Here is a 16127-nt window from a genome sequence, read left to right as displayed (position 1 = left end):
GCACACACTTAAAAAATATGTTTAAACAAAAACCCAAATTGGAAAATCTCCTCCCCTCCCCCTTTATCCTCATTCCCATTCTGGATAAGTACTGGACTTAAGTTCAAAGAGCAGGCGAATTTCTACTACGATCATTTTTCTTATTCAAAAATCTGTTCAGTGAGCCAGGTGTGATGGCACTTGTCTTTAATCCCAGCACTCGGGAGGCAGAGGCAAGTGGAGGTCTGTGAGTGTGAGGCCAGCCTGGTCTACTGGCAAGTTCCAGGACAGCCAGATCTACAGGGTAAGACCGTCCCCACCCCCAAAATTATCTATTTATCAAGTGACTGTCCCCATTAAAAAATTGAAAAGTTAAAAAAATATAAATACTACTGCCTTTGCACAAAGTTTATGTGGGTATTAAAAACTTTTAAAAGGAAAAAATAATCAAAACTCAGCAAGATGGCTCAGCAGGTAAAGGCATTTGCCAAGTAAACCTGGTGCCCTGAGTTCAATCCCTAGAAACTACAGAACTGACGACAGGAAGCTGTCCTCTGACTTACCTGTATAAGTCACACACACACACACACACACACTTTAATTACTGCAGAAGCTGGGCATGGCAGTTCAGACCTATAATACCAGCACTTGGGAAAATAAGGCAGGACTGTTTTCAGTTCCAGGCCAGCCTCACCTACAGAATGAAGACCCTGTCTGAACACATACACACACACATACACACACACACACACACACACACACACCAAATCACTACTGATAATCAACACTTACTAAATGTTTGACAAATTATCTGGTGCTCATCATTTTCTTTCTTTTCACAAACAGCAATGTAAAACAGCCTTTGCATTGATCAAGCAAAAGTCAGTGGAGCTGGAAATGGCCTTCAGTTCAATTCCTGTGCTTGACATTGTACTTTCTCACAGACGGTGATAACAGAATATATTTTAATAAGCATATGCACACTTGGTAACAAATACATCAAATTTTAACCTTCAATACCAAATAAATCAATCAGAAGGCTGCAAGTGCCCTTTAACCTGCCAACAAAACAATTAAATCAGCTAACGACTTAGTTTAGCTTGCAGATCATAAACTCGTATGTTTCTGACAGCCAAACAGACTGCTAGGAAAGTGTGTGAAAACATTTTCAAAACGAACTGAGCTAAACAATCACAGGCTTTCTTCTACTTTGACAAAAAAAAAAAAAAAAAAAAAAAAATACTAGACAAAGACCAGGTTCACCATGGCATCTTTGCCCTAAACTCTTCTGCTAGAATTTGGAAACAAATTTTTCCCTCTGTTTTTAAACCTAGGAACCATTAAGGCTGAAACTCAATAAATAACTGATCTATTCCACTTTAGACCTATCTGCCAAAGGCAGCTCAAAACAGTGACTACACACTTCAGAAAAAAAATGTCCAGAGAACTCCATCACTCCAGTGCAAATTTAAGGAGCTCAAGGACAGCCTAAGATTCACAGTGACACTTTGTGTCTTAGAGTTTTCATTGCTGTGAAAAGACACCATGACCACAGTAAGTCTTAACATTTAATGGGGGTGGCTCTCTTACAGTTCCAGAGGTTCAGTCCATTATCATCATGACTGGGAATATGGTAGTATGCAGGAGACACGGTGGTGGAGTAGTATCTGAGAGTTACAACTGGCATGCAACAGGAAGTCGGCGGGACAGTATCCTGAGCGTAGGAAACTGCAACCCCCTCCCCAGTGACACACTTCCTCCCACAAGGTCGTACACACTCCAACAAAGCCGCACCTCCTAACAGTGCTACTCCCTATGAGAGCATGAGGGCCAATTTCCTTCAAACTACCACACTCTGCCTCAAAAATAAAGAGAAAGAAATTAAAGGCCGGGGATGTAACTCAGCTGGCAAAATTACCTAATCAGCATGAAGCTTTGGGTTCAACCCTCAGCACCACATAAACTAACTGGGTGTGGTTGGGGGCATGCCTGTAATCTCAGTACTCTGGAGGTGAAAGCAAGAAGAATGGAAGTTAAGGTTATAAGCTGAGGTACAAACAGTTGAGAATGTCTCAAAAACTAAAAATGAATTAAGTAGCAGACTCCAGGACTTAGCAGTAAGTTCAAGGTCATCCAGTGCTGCTCTGTCTCAAAACTACAAAAAAAAAAAAAAAAAAAAAAAGGTACGGGGTGGTAAACGCGTGTAATTCCAGCACTTGTGTAACACAAACAAGAGGAATCAGAGGTCAAGGCCAGTCCTGACTGTGAATGAAGTTTGAGGCCAACCTTGACTACTTGAAACCCTGTCTCAAAAGAGAAAGAAAAAACTACTACAGAAATCTGGCACTATATGTTTTGACACAATGTTTGTTTGACGTTTACAAAAAGACAAGTTCAGGAATGTAACAATATCATTCATACCAGCCCAAACCTGGAAACATAAATTTTCACCAAGAATAAACTGAATAAATTGCTATATTTATTTATACAATGTAATAATAGCAAGAAAAGCATAAAGAGATAAAATACTGAACAAAATGGCCACTCACAAAATAATGTTATGCTTCTACTTAAAATTCTGAAAATCAGCAGTGATCTAAAGTGGGAGGAATAAGCACCTGGAGGAGTCATCAAGTAGGGGTGGAGGGACGTGAGGAACCTGCTGGAGTGCTGGGAATTCTCTGCTTTCATCTAGGTAGTAATAGTATATTCATATAGGAATTATTTATTGGCCTGTACGATTACAACATGCAGCCTTTGGGACTGGGAAGAGAGCTAAACTGGTAAAGTATTTGCTGCATGTTCAATCCCAACATCCATATTCAAAGCAAGGCTTGGTAGCACCCATCTGTAATCCCAGAGTTTAGGAGGCAGTGGAAGGCCTGGGGTTTACTGGCCTCCTAGACTAATATAATCAGCGAGCCCCAGGTCCCGGTGACAGACCCAGTCTCAAACAAGGCGGATGGCTCCTAAGGAACAACACGATAAAGTGACCTCTGGCTTCCACATACACACACTTTAAGCTAGGTGTGGTGATCCATGCCGGTAACTGAGGGAGTGAAAAACACAAGATGGTGGTGAGTGGAAGGCCAACCTGGGTTAAAGGTCCAGACCCCCACTTTCCAAAAAGGGGTGTGTGTGTGCAGTGTTGGGGAGATATAATGAGGATGAGGGAAGGGGATAGGAGGGGAGGGGACTGTTGGAGTTCAGGTTTCTAAAGGCGCTTCATAATGGTAATTAAAATTCTATGACTAGTACCAGGACAAAGCAGCTCTGAGCTTGCTGGCCTGTAGAAACACTTGGCCTGTGGTTCTATCCTCCAGTTACTAACAGGTCCGTCCTATCCATTCTTAACATTCTCTTTACTAGCTCCTGGAAAACTAACTTGACTTCAGCATTCTAAGCATTTCTCCTCCCTTACTTCCTCCATCCAAACTTTTCTAGCTCTACCGCGTTCCTCACAAGGCTGCCTCTATGAATTAAATTAACTAGGCTCCTTGTAGTCTCTGGGTTCTGTTGGGGAACGCCAACTTGAGTGGAAAAACCAGAGGGTGGGAAAATAGTTTGTTTCCCTTCCTACAAGGCCTGTCCTCCCAGTGGCTACAATCCGAGAGGATACCTGCCACTCCCCTTCAGCTAAACTCCTAAGGTTCTAAAAATAAACACTCCCTCTTCTGCCTTCTCAGACCTAAGAGAGATTAAGAGGCTCTATCTGCTAGCATCAGGATGTTCCAAACCATTCCCTGTCAGGTTTTTTGGTTAGCTATGTTTTTTGTTGTTGTTGTTGTTGTTGTTTTTGGTGTTTTGTTTTGTTGACACAGTCTCACCATGTAGTCTAGTTTGCCTGGATTTCAGTGTTTAAGTCAGGTCTTCAGGTCAGGGTCCTCCTGCCCCTTGAGTTTGAGATGACAGGTGGGATGGCTAGTCTTGGTTGTTAACTTGACTACATCTGGAATTAACTAAAAATCCAAGCACCACCTGTGCGGGCTTTTCTTGAGGTTGGAAGACCGGCCCTAAATCTGGGCCACACCTTCTCATGGCTGCCCATATAAAGTACAGGAAGAAAGAAGCTTTTGCTGTTGTTCACTTGCTTGCCCTCAATCTCGCTAGCAAGTTCCCACATCCTGCCGCAGAGATATTCCTTCACTGCTATTAGAGCCTTTTTCTTTGGGACTCCAATATATACTGAAGACCAACTGAGACACCCAGCCTCGTGGGCTAAACAACTGGGATTCTTGGACTTTCTGTCCAGAGACAGCCATTGTTGGACTAGCTGGGCCACAGCCTGTAAGGAAATCTAACAAATCCTAGATAGATAGATAGATAGATAGATAGATAGATAGATAGATAGATAGATAGATAGATAGATAGATAGATACGTACATACGTACATACGTACATACATACATACAGATTCTATTATTACTTCTGTTCCTCTAGAGAACCCTGACTAGTATGTACCACCCTGACTAGTATATACCACCACACATGGCTCCTCACTAGTTTTCTTTAAGCCTGCCCTGCCTTGCTGGACAGTCCCTAAAACACTCAAAACACACAGCTGGATTGTGCCAGAAGACTGATAAAGCCACACCAGTTTGGCCTCCACTGCTCCATTAACTGCATAGGTTTTTTTCTCCGAGTAATTGGGCTCTGTGTATTTATGCATGAAGACTGATTGACTGCAAATCAATTCCTCATGGAATATTAACCCCAGGCTGGTTCTCAATTCTGCCACCTATGTGCACACACTGTACGTAATATTAGAGTAACGTGTATTAATTAAGAAGGCAAATGTTACTAAAAATGACTAGCACATAGAATGCAAAGCTAAGCTAACTATGGGATTTGTAGCTTACTCATTTATAATCCCCCTTTCCTTTAGACTAAAGACTGGAGAAATTACTAGAGCTCTGCTTTATCACAATACTAGAACAATATCAAATACAGTATCCACCTTACAATTACCTCTGGAGTGCCCACACAATTTTAAATGTTCTGTCAGTCAAAAAAAAAATTCCCTTTCTTCCAATTAATCCTACAATCAAGAAACCAGGCTCAAATAATAGAAAATAACTTTTAGTGTCAATTTCATTTTATTCTTTTTTGTTTTTGTTTTTTTAAGACAGGTTTTTGCTGTATTTTTTGTTGCTTTTTTTTTTTTTTTAAAGAGCCTGTCATAGCACTAGCTCTTGAAGACCAGGCTGGCCTCAAACTCAGAGATCCACCTGCCTCTGCCTCCTGAGTGCTGGGATTAAAGGCGTGAGCCACCACTACCTGGCTATTCTTAAATTATACTTAAGATTCAGAAAGAAAGTATCCCAGAAAAAAAGAGTCAAAGGTCGAGGCAAAAGGGCTCACTCAGTAGTGAATAGCACTGGTCGAGTCCAGATAACCCAGGTTCAATTACCAGCACCCATATGGTGACTCACAACTGTCTGTAACTCCAGTTCCAGGGGATCTGATGCCTTCTTCTGACCTCTGTGGACACTACATACACATATTACAAGCGAAATATCCATCCGCATAAAATAAATATTTAAAATAATTTTTTTAAGAGTCAAAGGTCATGGAACAAGTTCAAAGACTGGAAAAGATTTGATTTTTTTTTTCCTTTCGAACATGATGTTCAATGGATTGATGTGGTTTTTCTGGTGCTCTTTAGACACTCAATCAACCAATCAAAAAAAAAAAAAAAGGTATTTTGCCCTCATGTTGTGTCTGTGTACCACTTGTGTGCCTGGTTCGGAAGAAGCCAGAAGACACTGAATCCCCTAGAATTGGAATTATAGTTGTTAGCCACCTGTGGGAATCAAACCTGGGTATTCTGCAGGAATAGCCAGTGTTCTTGACTACCAAAGTCATCTCTCCAGCTCCAAGATTTTATTTTTGAACCAAAAATAAAAACTGACGGAGGCTTGATTTCAAAGGGTGCTGCAGAAATGTTGAATTAGGAAAGCTTTTATTTCTTCAGGATTTCGTTCTCCTGTAGATGATCACACTATAGATTCATCCAGATATATCAAGATAACAGGGCAAAATAATTGAAATAACACTGCAAGAGGCTCATTTCTCTACTCACAGGAAAATAAAGCCTGCAGATAAACAGTTAGCCATATTAGAGACCTCCGACTGGGTTCTCAACCTCAGGACTGCAGACATTCTATAACACATCCCTGTTACTGACTGGGGAGGCCATGGTCATTACTGGATGCTTGATTTTATTCCTGGTTTTTATCTAGAAGATCCTAGTAGCCAAGAAGTGTTTTCCAAGATGGTCAAAAGTCTCTCGGAAGCAAAACTACCTAGGTTAAGAACTTATCCAAATAAACAATTACCAGCTGGGCAGTGGCGGCACTTTGCCTTCAAAACCGGTAGCCGGGATGTAGAGGCACATGGATCTTTTTTTTAGTTCAAGGCCAGCCTGGTCTACAAAGTGAGTTCCAGGATAGCTGGGAACTACACAGAGAAACCCTGAATCGGGAGAGAAAAAAATTACCGCCAAAATAAGGTAAGTTTGTTTTATATAGAATATCTACAAACTTTTTCTTCAGCTCTGGGCAAGAAAAAAAAACCACCTATTACCTGGCTTTATGAATTCAATTTTCCTTTAGAACTCTATTTGACAACTTACAAAGTGACACCATTAGACGAAACTACAACTGAAGAGTACAGTTGCTGCCAGTGAAGAAAGGCTGCTATGAAACTGCCTAACTTGAGTTCCCTCTTGAGATATTCTCCGTAGAGAAGCATGCTCCTTTGTTCTCCCACAGACATAGATGGAAAGTGTTACAGTCCCAAGGCGTGACCAAGTGGAAAAAAGACAGGCAAACCACCCAAACCAGACAGACAAAACTGAAGGCAGGAACACACAGAACTCAAGCTCCTTGTTTACAGGTGGACTCTAGGTGATCTTCCTCTTTTCTCTCCAACACACTGTTCACACAGTGGTTCAGTGCTCTCACCAGACATCCGCTTTATACTAATTACTTTGTAAGGCTCTTCAAACACTTTAACATTATACTTATAATAGGCACAAAGTTCAAAACGCCAATGCCGTAACTGCTACATAAAGAAAAACAAACAAGATTTTATAATACATCAGGGACTTTCAAGAAAGATCTCAGGAGACAAGAATCTTCTCTCCACATGCATTCCCAAAGTGCCCCCCCCCCAAATAATTCCAATTTCTGGTCTTCCCAAACCCTCTGAGGTCAGCCACAATGATCAACAACCCTCTACCTCCCAGACACGTGTCCCAAAGGTAGTTTTACAAAGTTAAAAGGGACAGGGTCTTCTGAAATGATTTCACTGGTGGTAAAACAACTCTGCTACTCAACTACTGTGGAAGTCAGGAAAAGTCTAGTTTTCCATTTATTAAAGGGTGCCAGAACATTTTTCAGAGTTTGTGGTAAAAATTTATTAAGTATGTAGACTATCTCTTTCTGTATATAATACATTGCTTCTTCTAAAGAATTATTTCTTTATATTTTATGTACATTAGTGTTTGGCCTGCATGTATGTCTGTGTGAGGGTATCAGATCCCCTGGAACTGGAGTTATATAGACAGTGGGTGCTGGGAATTGAACCTGGGTCCTCTGGAAGAGCAGCCAGTGCTCTTAACTGCTGAGCCATCTCTCCAGCCCTTCTAATACATTCTTGATGTGAGTTGTCTAAATTTTTTTGTTTCTTTTTTTGTTTTGCAAGACAGGGTTTCTCTGTAGCTTTGAAGCCTGTCCTGGAACTAAGCCTTTGTAGACCAGGCTGGCCTCGAACTCACAGAGATCTGGAGTGCTGGGATTAAAGGCATGAGCCACCACTGCCCAGCACCGTATGACTTTTAAGATTGTTTTTAGTCAGAACCTGGTGAGCCAGAGGATTCTTAATTCAAAGACTGACTGAGGCATTTAGTGAGAACCTGGCACCAAATAAGTAAGTAAACGATGAGAACTGAAATAGAACACGGCCTAGCATGTAAGACCCTGAAGCCAACACACACACACAGAATTTTTTTTTTTTTTTTGAGATTCTGAGGCATTTTCCTGTACTAAAATTTTGGGGGTTTTTTGTTTTTTTCTCACTTTTTTAGGCCCTTTCTTCCCAGTCAAAGCATCAGTTTTATCTATCATAAAAAGTAGAAAGAGAACCTTGAATTCAGATCATAATAAATAAAAACCATTCTGCCCCAAGTAACAACACACTACAGCTAAGAATGACAACTTCTCTAGTGAAAGCATTTTATGTAATCTCTATGGAATCTTCAGAAAATGACGTGTCAAGATCATTGATACCTACGTCAATTCCCTTATGGCAATTAGGAGAACAGATTCCCCATTCTAGAGTATCAGGAAGTCATCAAGGGGTACAAGGATAGCTGAAGAAATAAAATAACTCAGAACAAAAAGGATTCCAAATAGACTAAATAAATGCAAGTCCTGCTCAGACAAAGAAGTTCATTAATCCCCGCACAAGTCCTTACATGAATATTCTATTTCTGAATGGGAATTCATCATTTACATACATATCCAGATAGCTCACAGGAAAGAAAAGAAACTGCTCATTGTTAGGAGCCATTCTCCACTAACCATCCAATAAGCCAGCAGCAAGTGTCTCTGTAATAATTGTTGCCAGGAGGGAGGAGGTGAGGGGGATGGAGAGACTAGATTTCTTTTATTTAGTTCAACTTTTGTTTTGTTTTGTTTTGCTTCTCTGCAGCTTTAGAGCCTGTCCTGGAACTAGCTCTAAGAGACCAGGATGATATTGAACTTGAGTCCTGGGATCCCGGCAAGTTCCCAACATTTATAAATGCTACTTATTACCTACTGAAAACTCATTAAATCTGAGATAACCTATTTTAGATGAACTTTTAATTGGGTTCGGGAGGCAAAGCAAGCACTCCTGTCTCTCCTCTGAACTACAGAGTTCAAGGCCAGCTCCAGCTGTATGAGGAGTTCAGAGACAGTCTTGTCTACTTAGTAAAATACTATCTCAAAAAGGGTCCAGCAAGAGCCTGAAAGTGGAGGACTGTTAGTTCAAGACCATCCTAGACTACAAGAGAGATTCTGCCTGGAAAACAAACTGGCAGATTAAATCCTTTGTTTAATCCCAGCACTCAAGTAGCAGAGACAGGCAAATCTCTTGGAATTCCAGGTCAGCCTGCTCTACACAGCAAGATACAGCCCAGCCAGGACTACACATAAGACCCTGTCTCCAAAAATCAACCAAGCAAAAGCCTAAATAAACAAAAGTCCCAGCACTAGGAGATAAAGTGAAAAAAAAAAATGACTAAAAGTTCAAGGCCAAGGATTTCTGCTGAGTTCCAGGCCACCCGGGGATACACTGCGAGACAGTTTCAGAAACAAAACAAAAGCAATTGCTCTAATTGCGACAGCAGGAAAAGCTGCAAGCCATCTGCAGTGAGTCTAGAAAGGATTCTCCAGGACCTTGTAAGTTCTGCATATACTGCATTCCGCAAGATATTCGTCCTGATCATTTTAACTCCAGTTTTTTTTTTTTTTTAAAAAAAAGGGGGGGGAGGTAAAGATGCTCAGCTTTTACCAAAATCAAACGTCAGAGGTGAAATCGCCACATGACTCAGATCCTTCTAAGAGTTAGGGGCCAAGGGTCTCTCTTCTAGGTCGGACTCACCAACTTTAGAAGGTCGGTACTGGGCATCTTCCTCCGCAGGAGTCTTCCCAGAACTCCTCTTTTTCAGCGTCTGAAAAGGGGAAACACATCTGTTTACTCTAAGACGTAAAGGCGTCGCCACACTGCTAGATCAGCTGCCTCCCTAGCTCCTTGGAAGGCACGGGATTTCACTGCCTGCCTTTATCAACACTCCGGCCGGTCGGCCGAACCAGAAAAACCCAGCCGAGGAGTCCACGAGGGGGACACGCCCCTTCCCAGGCTGGGACTCAAGACAGCTCCGTCCCCGGGCCCACAGTCCCACGGCCCCACGGCCAGCCAGATCTCGGGCTGCTCCTCGCCCGCTCTGCCTCCCCGCCCAGCCAGAGCCCGAGCTCGGCGCCCCGACTCTCCGCGCCACCGCTCAGCCCGAGCCTCCAACTCCCGCCCTTAGCTAAGCACCCCTTCAGCCCCGGCACTGCTCGCCTCAGCCCCACTCCCCTTCAGCCTGGGCCCCGCAACCCCTCAGCTCGGCTCCCCCTCGACTCCCCTCGGCTCTCCCCTGCTCATCTTGGCTCGCGCCCCCTCAGCTCGCCCCTGCTCCTCTCGGCTCGCCCTCCTCCCACCTCCCCCTCAGCTCGCCCCTGCTCCTCTAAGCTCGCCCCCCCCCCTTAACTCCCCTCCCCTCAGCCCGGCCTGGCTCCCCTCAGCCTCAGCCCCGACCGACCCAGCACGGCGGCTCCACCTCCTCAGGCCGAGATCCCGCGCCTTCTTCCCGGCAGAGGCTCAGCCTTGCAGCCGCACACCTCGCGCGCCTCCGCTCTGCAAGCGACTGAGCCGCCAGCCGCCGGATCCGAGCTCCCCCTTCCGCTGCCGCCGCAGAGATTGGAGGTGCGCCTCCGCCGGCCCCGCCCCTCCCGGAAATGGCCTTGGGGTACCCACCCGCCTTAGGGAGCCCCGGGCGTGCGCGGCCTCGCTGTTCTAGGATGCGCGCACGTCCAACGCTGCGCGGAGCGGGCTCCGCACTCCGCCCTATAGCGCGTGCGCGCCGCCTGCTGGCCGGGTAGGGACTGGCCGTGTTGGTCTCTAATTTCTTCTTCAGGCTACCCTTTATTTATTTGTCTTATATCCTTGTTGTTTTATGATGCAAGATTTTACTAAGTTGCATAGGCTGGCCTTGAATTCCCTCTGTAGGACGGGCAAGGTTTTGATCTAGGTATCCTCCTGCCTCAGCACAGCCTCCCAAGTAGCTAGGATGACATCTTCCTCCCAATTCTTTGTTTTGAAACAAGTTCTCATATGCTGGCCTCAAACTGGTCATGTATCTGAGGGTAACTGAACTCTCAATCTTCCTGCCTCCACCTCCCAAATGTTGAGATTACAGGCATGGGACAAGACACTATGCTCAGCAGTTTGGGGAATGATTAGCGTTTGTTTGAGGCTGGGGTCTCACTCTGTTGTGAAAGCTACGAACTGGTCTTGAACTTGAACCAATCTTTCTGCCTCAGGCTCCTGAGTTTTGAAATTATGGGCCTGAAAAAGCTTGTTTATTAGAAGGGTGGCTTGCAGGGACTGGAAAGGGAGGGCTCAGTGAGTTTGGTTCCCAGCACCCACATGAAACGGCTCCCAAGTGCCTATTACTCCATATCCACAGGGTCTGACATTCTCCTCTGGCCTCTGAGAGCATTCATAGACACTTGGCAAACACACACACACACACGTTTACACATAAAAATAACTTGAACCTGGTGGGTGGTTCACTCCTGTAACCCCAGCATTCAAGAGGCTCAAGAAGGAACATTGCTTCAAAGCAAGACTCCCACTCCCCTACACATACTGGACACAGCTGGTCACTTCCTGCCAGTGTGAGCCTGCAGACAAGACAAACCTCAGCAACCACTTGACCTGGGTCTGTAAAGGAAGGACTTTGGGATTTTACCGAGTGCCTTAGGGTTACTTATTGTTATGATGAAACACCATGACTCAAGAAACTTGGGGACGAAAAGGTTCATTTGGCTTACACTCCCACAGCACTGGTCATCACTGGAGGAAGTCAGGACAGGAACTCAAGCAGGAGCAATGGTGTCTATGGAGGAGTGCTGCTTGCTGGTTTGTTCGGTCCACTTTCTTATAGAACCCAGGATAAGCAGCCCAGGGATGGTACCACCATAGACTGGGCACTCCCCCATCAGTCACTAATTAAGAAAATGTAGCCCGGATCTGATCTCACGGAGGGATTTTCTTTCCTTTTTTTTTCTTTTTTTGTTTGTTTGTTCATTGGTTGGTTGGTTTTCTTTTTTCTTTTCTTTTCTTTCTTTTTGTTTTTTTTTTTTTTGTTTTGTTTTTTTGTTTTTTTCAAGACAGGGTTTCTCTGTGTATCTCTGGCTCTCCTTTAACTTGCTCTGTAGACCAGGCTGGCCAGAGATGGTGCTTCAGAAGCTAAGGTGGGATCACTGCTATTCAAAGATCTCATTAGGATCACAAAGGTCACCCTTCACACCAGGTGGGGGAAAAAAAACAACTGCCTCTCAAATAAGTATGGTGAAACTTATTTGGTGGAGCAGACGGCATTATAGTTATAGCAATGACTTATATGGTAGGCTTTTTAAGTCATTGGATGGAATGGAAATATACCCATGAAGATACCTAATTTCATCCCCTTGTGAATGGTGATACTTTTGTTTTATTTTGTTTTCGAGACAGGGTTTCTCTGTGTAGCTCTTGTTGTCCTGGAACTCGCTCTATAGACCAGGCTGGTCTTGAGCTCCACCTGCGTCGACCTCCAGAGTGCTGGTGTTAAAGGAGCGCACCACCACTGCCCAGCATGAATGGTGATACTTAAAAGAGGCCGTCATTAGCAGCGCCATCCTTATTGTCACGGGGTGTGTCTAGGAGGGAACAATTTGCCTCCTCTGCGCCCCATGGCAGCAACCCTCAGTCCCCCAAAGAAGTCTGGCAGGCTGTCTGGATCTTTTCTCACCCTTTATACAACCAAAACTCCCAGGCATCTCTCTCTGCCATGCAGATCCCCTGGGTCAGCCCCTGATGCCCACATTCCTCTGCACTCTTACTGTGTTCTCAGGGGTGTAAGGGCTATGATGTTCCAGCACCCTTCCAAATGCCTGTTCCTCAAGAGTTACACCAGGCCTGTCCTGCATATTGCCCCATCCCGTTTTGTTTTTTACTTCTTCAGGTCAGAGGTACTGCCCCCAGCCCTCTACTTAACTGCCATCTCTAAGCGTACAATCATTTAGTACTTCCGACTGTCCCCTCTGTGTGTACACACGTGTGTGTGGCTGTGCATGAGTGCAGAGGTCTGAGGATGATGCTGAACAGTCAAGCCCCCGTGATTCACCTGTCTGAGCCCCCTACCACCACCCCACAGCACTGCATCTTTCTGCATGGTACTGGGGATTTGAAGTGAAGTCCTCATGCTTGCACCAGCTAAGCCGTCTCTCTAGCCCCTCATTCTTGAATCTAGAATTCATGCTTCCAGGTGACCGGAGGGCCATGTCCGATCCTCCCCACCCCATGCATCTGATTCTTCACACAAATACAAACCAATTCAGCCATCTTGACTGATCTGATCTTTCAGAAAGAACTATGCTAAGAGCCTCCGTGTACAGGCTCATTTCCTGCCCCGACTTGTCCAGATCTCTTGATTCTCCTTTGCAACTTGACAAACAAAGGCACAGAGAGACCAGAAAAGGTGACATCTTCCATAGACGCACGAGGGGAAGTGAAGTTTGGCAGCAAAGCCAAGGCTTCAGACTTCAAATGAACCTGGGGGAGACTTGTTGATTATTCACATTTATGAATTAAAAACAAAGAGTGAGAGAGGGCCTTCGGCTATTTGTCTGATGGACTCCAAGCACACAACACCACCGAGGCTGGAGAGGGAGCAACTCCTGGCAGCTTCCAGCAGAATGGAGACTGCAGCATGTGTCTAGGCTTGCAGGCCTGCAGGCTTGCACCTGCACAGTCCCTGTTAGTCCCTGAAGTAGCTTGCCCTCCCACATGGGGTGGGGACAGGGAGACTAACTAAAACCTAAAACTTTGGGGCCCTCTTCCCACCCACAGTCCTTCAATCTGTGGAATAACATCAGGGGGCCTTGGCCGGCTGGTGAGAGGTAGGGCTGCCTAAAGCCCCCTCCAGCACATTGTCCTTTCCCAAGAACAGCTTTGGCATCCTCTGGGAACTTGTTAGAAACTCGGGGTTTTAGAACCCCAATCCAGACCTCAATCAGTACCTACACTGTAGCAAGATTCCCAGATACTCTGTACATAACAAGATCTGAGAAAAAAGAAAAAAAACCTCACCCTGCCCACCCCTCACCCTGCTAGCAGAGAAAAATGATGTTCTTATGACGCATTTGTTCGCAGTTGTTTATGGAGTTTCATAAAAAACCATACGTCAGTGAAGGGGGAACTGAGGGCCCCAAACTGCCCTTTGATACCCTTGGTGCCTCCCTAGATAACAGGAGACTGAGAGGGACGAAATGCAGCTGGGAACCGGTAAGAAACTGACCGTCTTCCTGATGCAGAGTCTGGGGAAAGAAGGAAGCCACTCTGGGATTTTTCCCAACGTGGTGTCTTCAGTTTAAGCTGGGAGGATCTCAGTGCAGTACCTGCACCTACCAATTGTGAAAAGCACTCACACCAGCACATCTGGTTCTGCTGAAAATGATAGCCACCCATGGCCTAATAAGTGGTATCTCCTCCATATATAGGTGCACATCATCTCCCATGCACACTTCCTCTTGGCCTTTTTCTCCTCCTCTTTCTCTTCTTTTTCCTTCCTTCCTTTCTTTTCTTTTCTTTTCTTTTCTTTTTTTTTTTTTTTGAGGGGGGGATTTCAAGACAAGTTCTCTCTGTGTATCTCTGGCTGACAGTCCTCAGTCCTGGAATTCACTCTGTAAACCAGGCTGACCTTGAACTCACAGAGATCCACCTGCCTCTGCCACCCTAGTGCTGGGATTAAAGGCTTGTGCCACTACCACCCAGCTAGCTAGGGAGCTGTGTGTGTGTGTGTGTGTGTGTGTGTTTGTATATGCATGAGTGTATGTATGTGTGTACATATATGTCTATATGAGTGTGTGTGTGTGTGTGTGCACGCGCGCGTGTACAGGGCTGTAGAGAGATCTGAGATTTGTGGCTTCTGAGACCCCGCTGAAAAGGAATCTGGGAAAGTAAAAATACCCCAACAGTAGGCAGATAAACAGAACAAAAGCCACATGATTATATCATGGGATTCCAAGCAGGAACCCCACAAATATGAGCCTGGAAGAAAGGACAAATCAAGAAAGTAACCCACAGAATCCAACGAAGAGTTTATAAGCGGTTAGGCATGGTGGTGCACGCCTTTAATACAAGCACTGGGGAGGCAGAGGCAAACAGATCTCTGTGAGTTCAAAGCCAGACTGGGCTACATAGTGAGTTCCAGGACAGCCAGCAATACATAAAGAAATCATCTCAACAAAGAAAGAAAGAAAGAAAGAAAGAAAGAAAGAAAGAAAGAAAGAAGGAAGGAAGGAAGGAAGGAAGGAAGGAAGGAAGGAAGGAAGGAAGGAAGAAAGAAAGTTTATAAAACCATCATAACCACACAGGGGCCAGAAACAGGCTTGTAGCTCCAGCAGCAAGCTGAGTTCATTACAACCTCTGAAGCCACAGGCGAGATTAGCCAATGGCAAAGCAGATGGACACAGCTGGGGGGGGGGGGGGTTGCCTAGAGAACAAAGCAGGTGGCTGGTCATTGCATGTGACTAGAAGCAGAAAGGAGAAATGAGTCACTGCACTCCCATGGCTAAAGTGACCCCCTGGTCTACCTAGGGTCAGTCATGTTTTAGGTACCAATCCCTAAAGTCACTGTGAGCAAGCCATCACAAAACTGAGACCAGTTTTCCAAGGAAGTCCCACCCTTCTCAAAGATGCCTACCATGGACAAAACATCAAAAACCGTGAGTTTCTCAAAAGCTAAACAAATAGAAACTTCCTTAGGGAGAAGGAAGTCGGTGAGCCCTACAACAAAACCGCTTTGAAGACAGCTGAGCTGTACTCAGACACATCACGTGGTCGCCAGCTAGCCCCTCCCCCAGCCCCACTCCAATACAGAAAATTTAAAACTTTCCAATAAATAAAATAATTTGGACAGCAATAAAAGACACTCAGGTTAAACTGCGTGTCACGGCCTGACACACAGCTTAAATAGCTTGGATCTTACCCTGGATGCCTGTGCTCTTCTTACCCAGCATCCTCCTTCACTAACATACAAGTTCCTTTTTCCTCTGGGCCAGCCAGCCAGGTCCATGTGAGGAGTGGACGCTGTGTTTATTGTCAATGTGTTCACTATTCTTTGAGGTGAAAGTGGAATCACCCTCCTTTAAATCCTGTCCAACTTCTTTGCGCGATGCAAAGTTACATATTGGGACCCAGGGAGATGGCTCTGAAAGTAGAGACACTTGCTGCCAGGTCCTAGGACCTGAGTTCCATGCCTGGAATCCACTTGGTGGAAAGCGAGAACTGAC

At 44.9% G+C, this 16127-nt stretch overlaps 1 protein-coding gene across 2 annotated transcripts in view; it reads right to left on the bottom strand.

Moving 5' to 3' along the window:
- The window catches only part of Sgpl1 (sphingosine-1-phosphate lyase 1), a 49298-nt gene extending 38807 nt beyond the window's left edge, over positions 1–10491 (bottom strand). The window contains exons 1-2 of one of the 2 annotated variants that reach the window (XM_050138152.1): positions 10349–10491; positions 9628–9697 (exon numbers count right to left, since the gene is read on the bottom strand). In XM_050138152.1, the coding sequence (XP_049994109.1) occupies positions 9628–9654 (27 nt within the window). In that variant the 5' untranslated portion in view covers positions 9655–9697; positions 10349–10491. Of the gene's footprint in view, positions 1–9627; positions 9698–10330 lie in introns of both variants that reach the window. The other variant, XM_050138145.1, reaches the window with a different exon arrangement.
- Between the last annotated feature and the right edge of the window lie 5636 nt (positions 10492–16127).

Source organism: Alexandromys fortis, unplaced genomic scaffold (genome assembly GCF_014885135.2).
Source record: "Alexandromys fortis isolate MF-2015 unplaced genomic scaffold, M_Fortis_MF-2015_v1.1 scaffold_9, whole genome shotgun sequence".
Lineage (NCBI taxonomy): Eukaryota > Metazoa > Chordata > Mammalia > Rodentia > Cricetidae > Alexandromys > Alexandromys fortis.
Note: the sequence above shows the minus strand (reverse complement) of the source record. Positions and strands in the feature narration are given on the sequence as shown.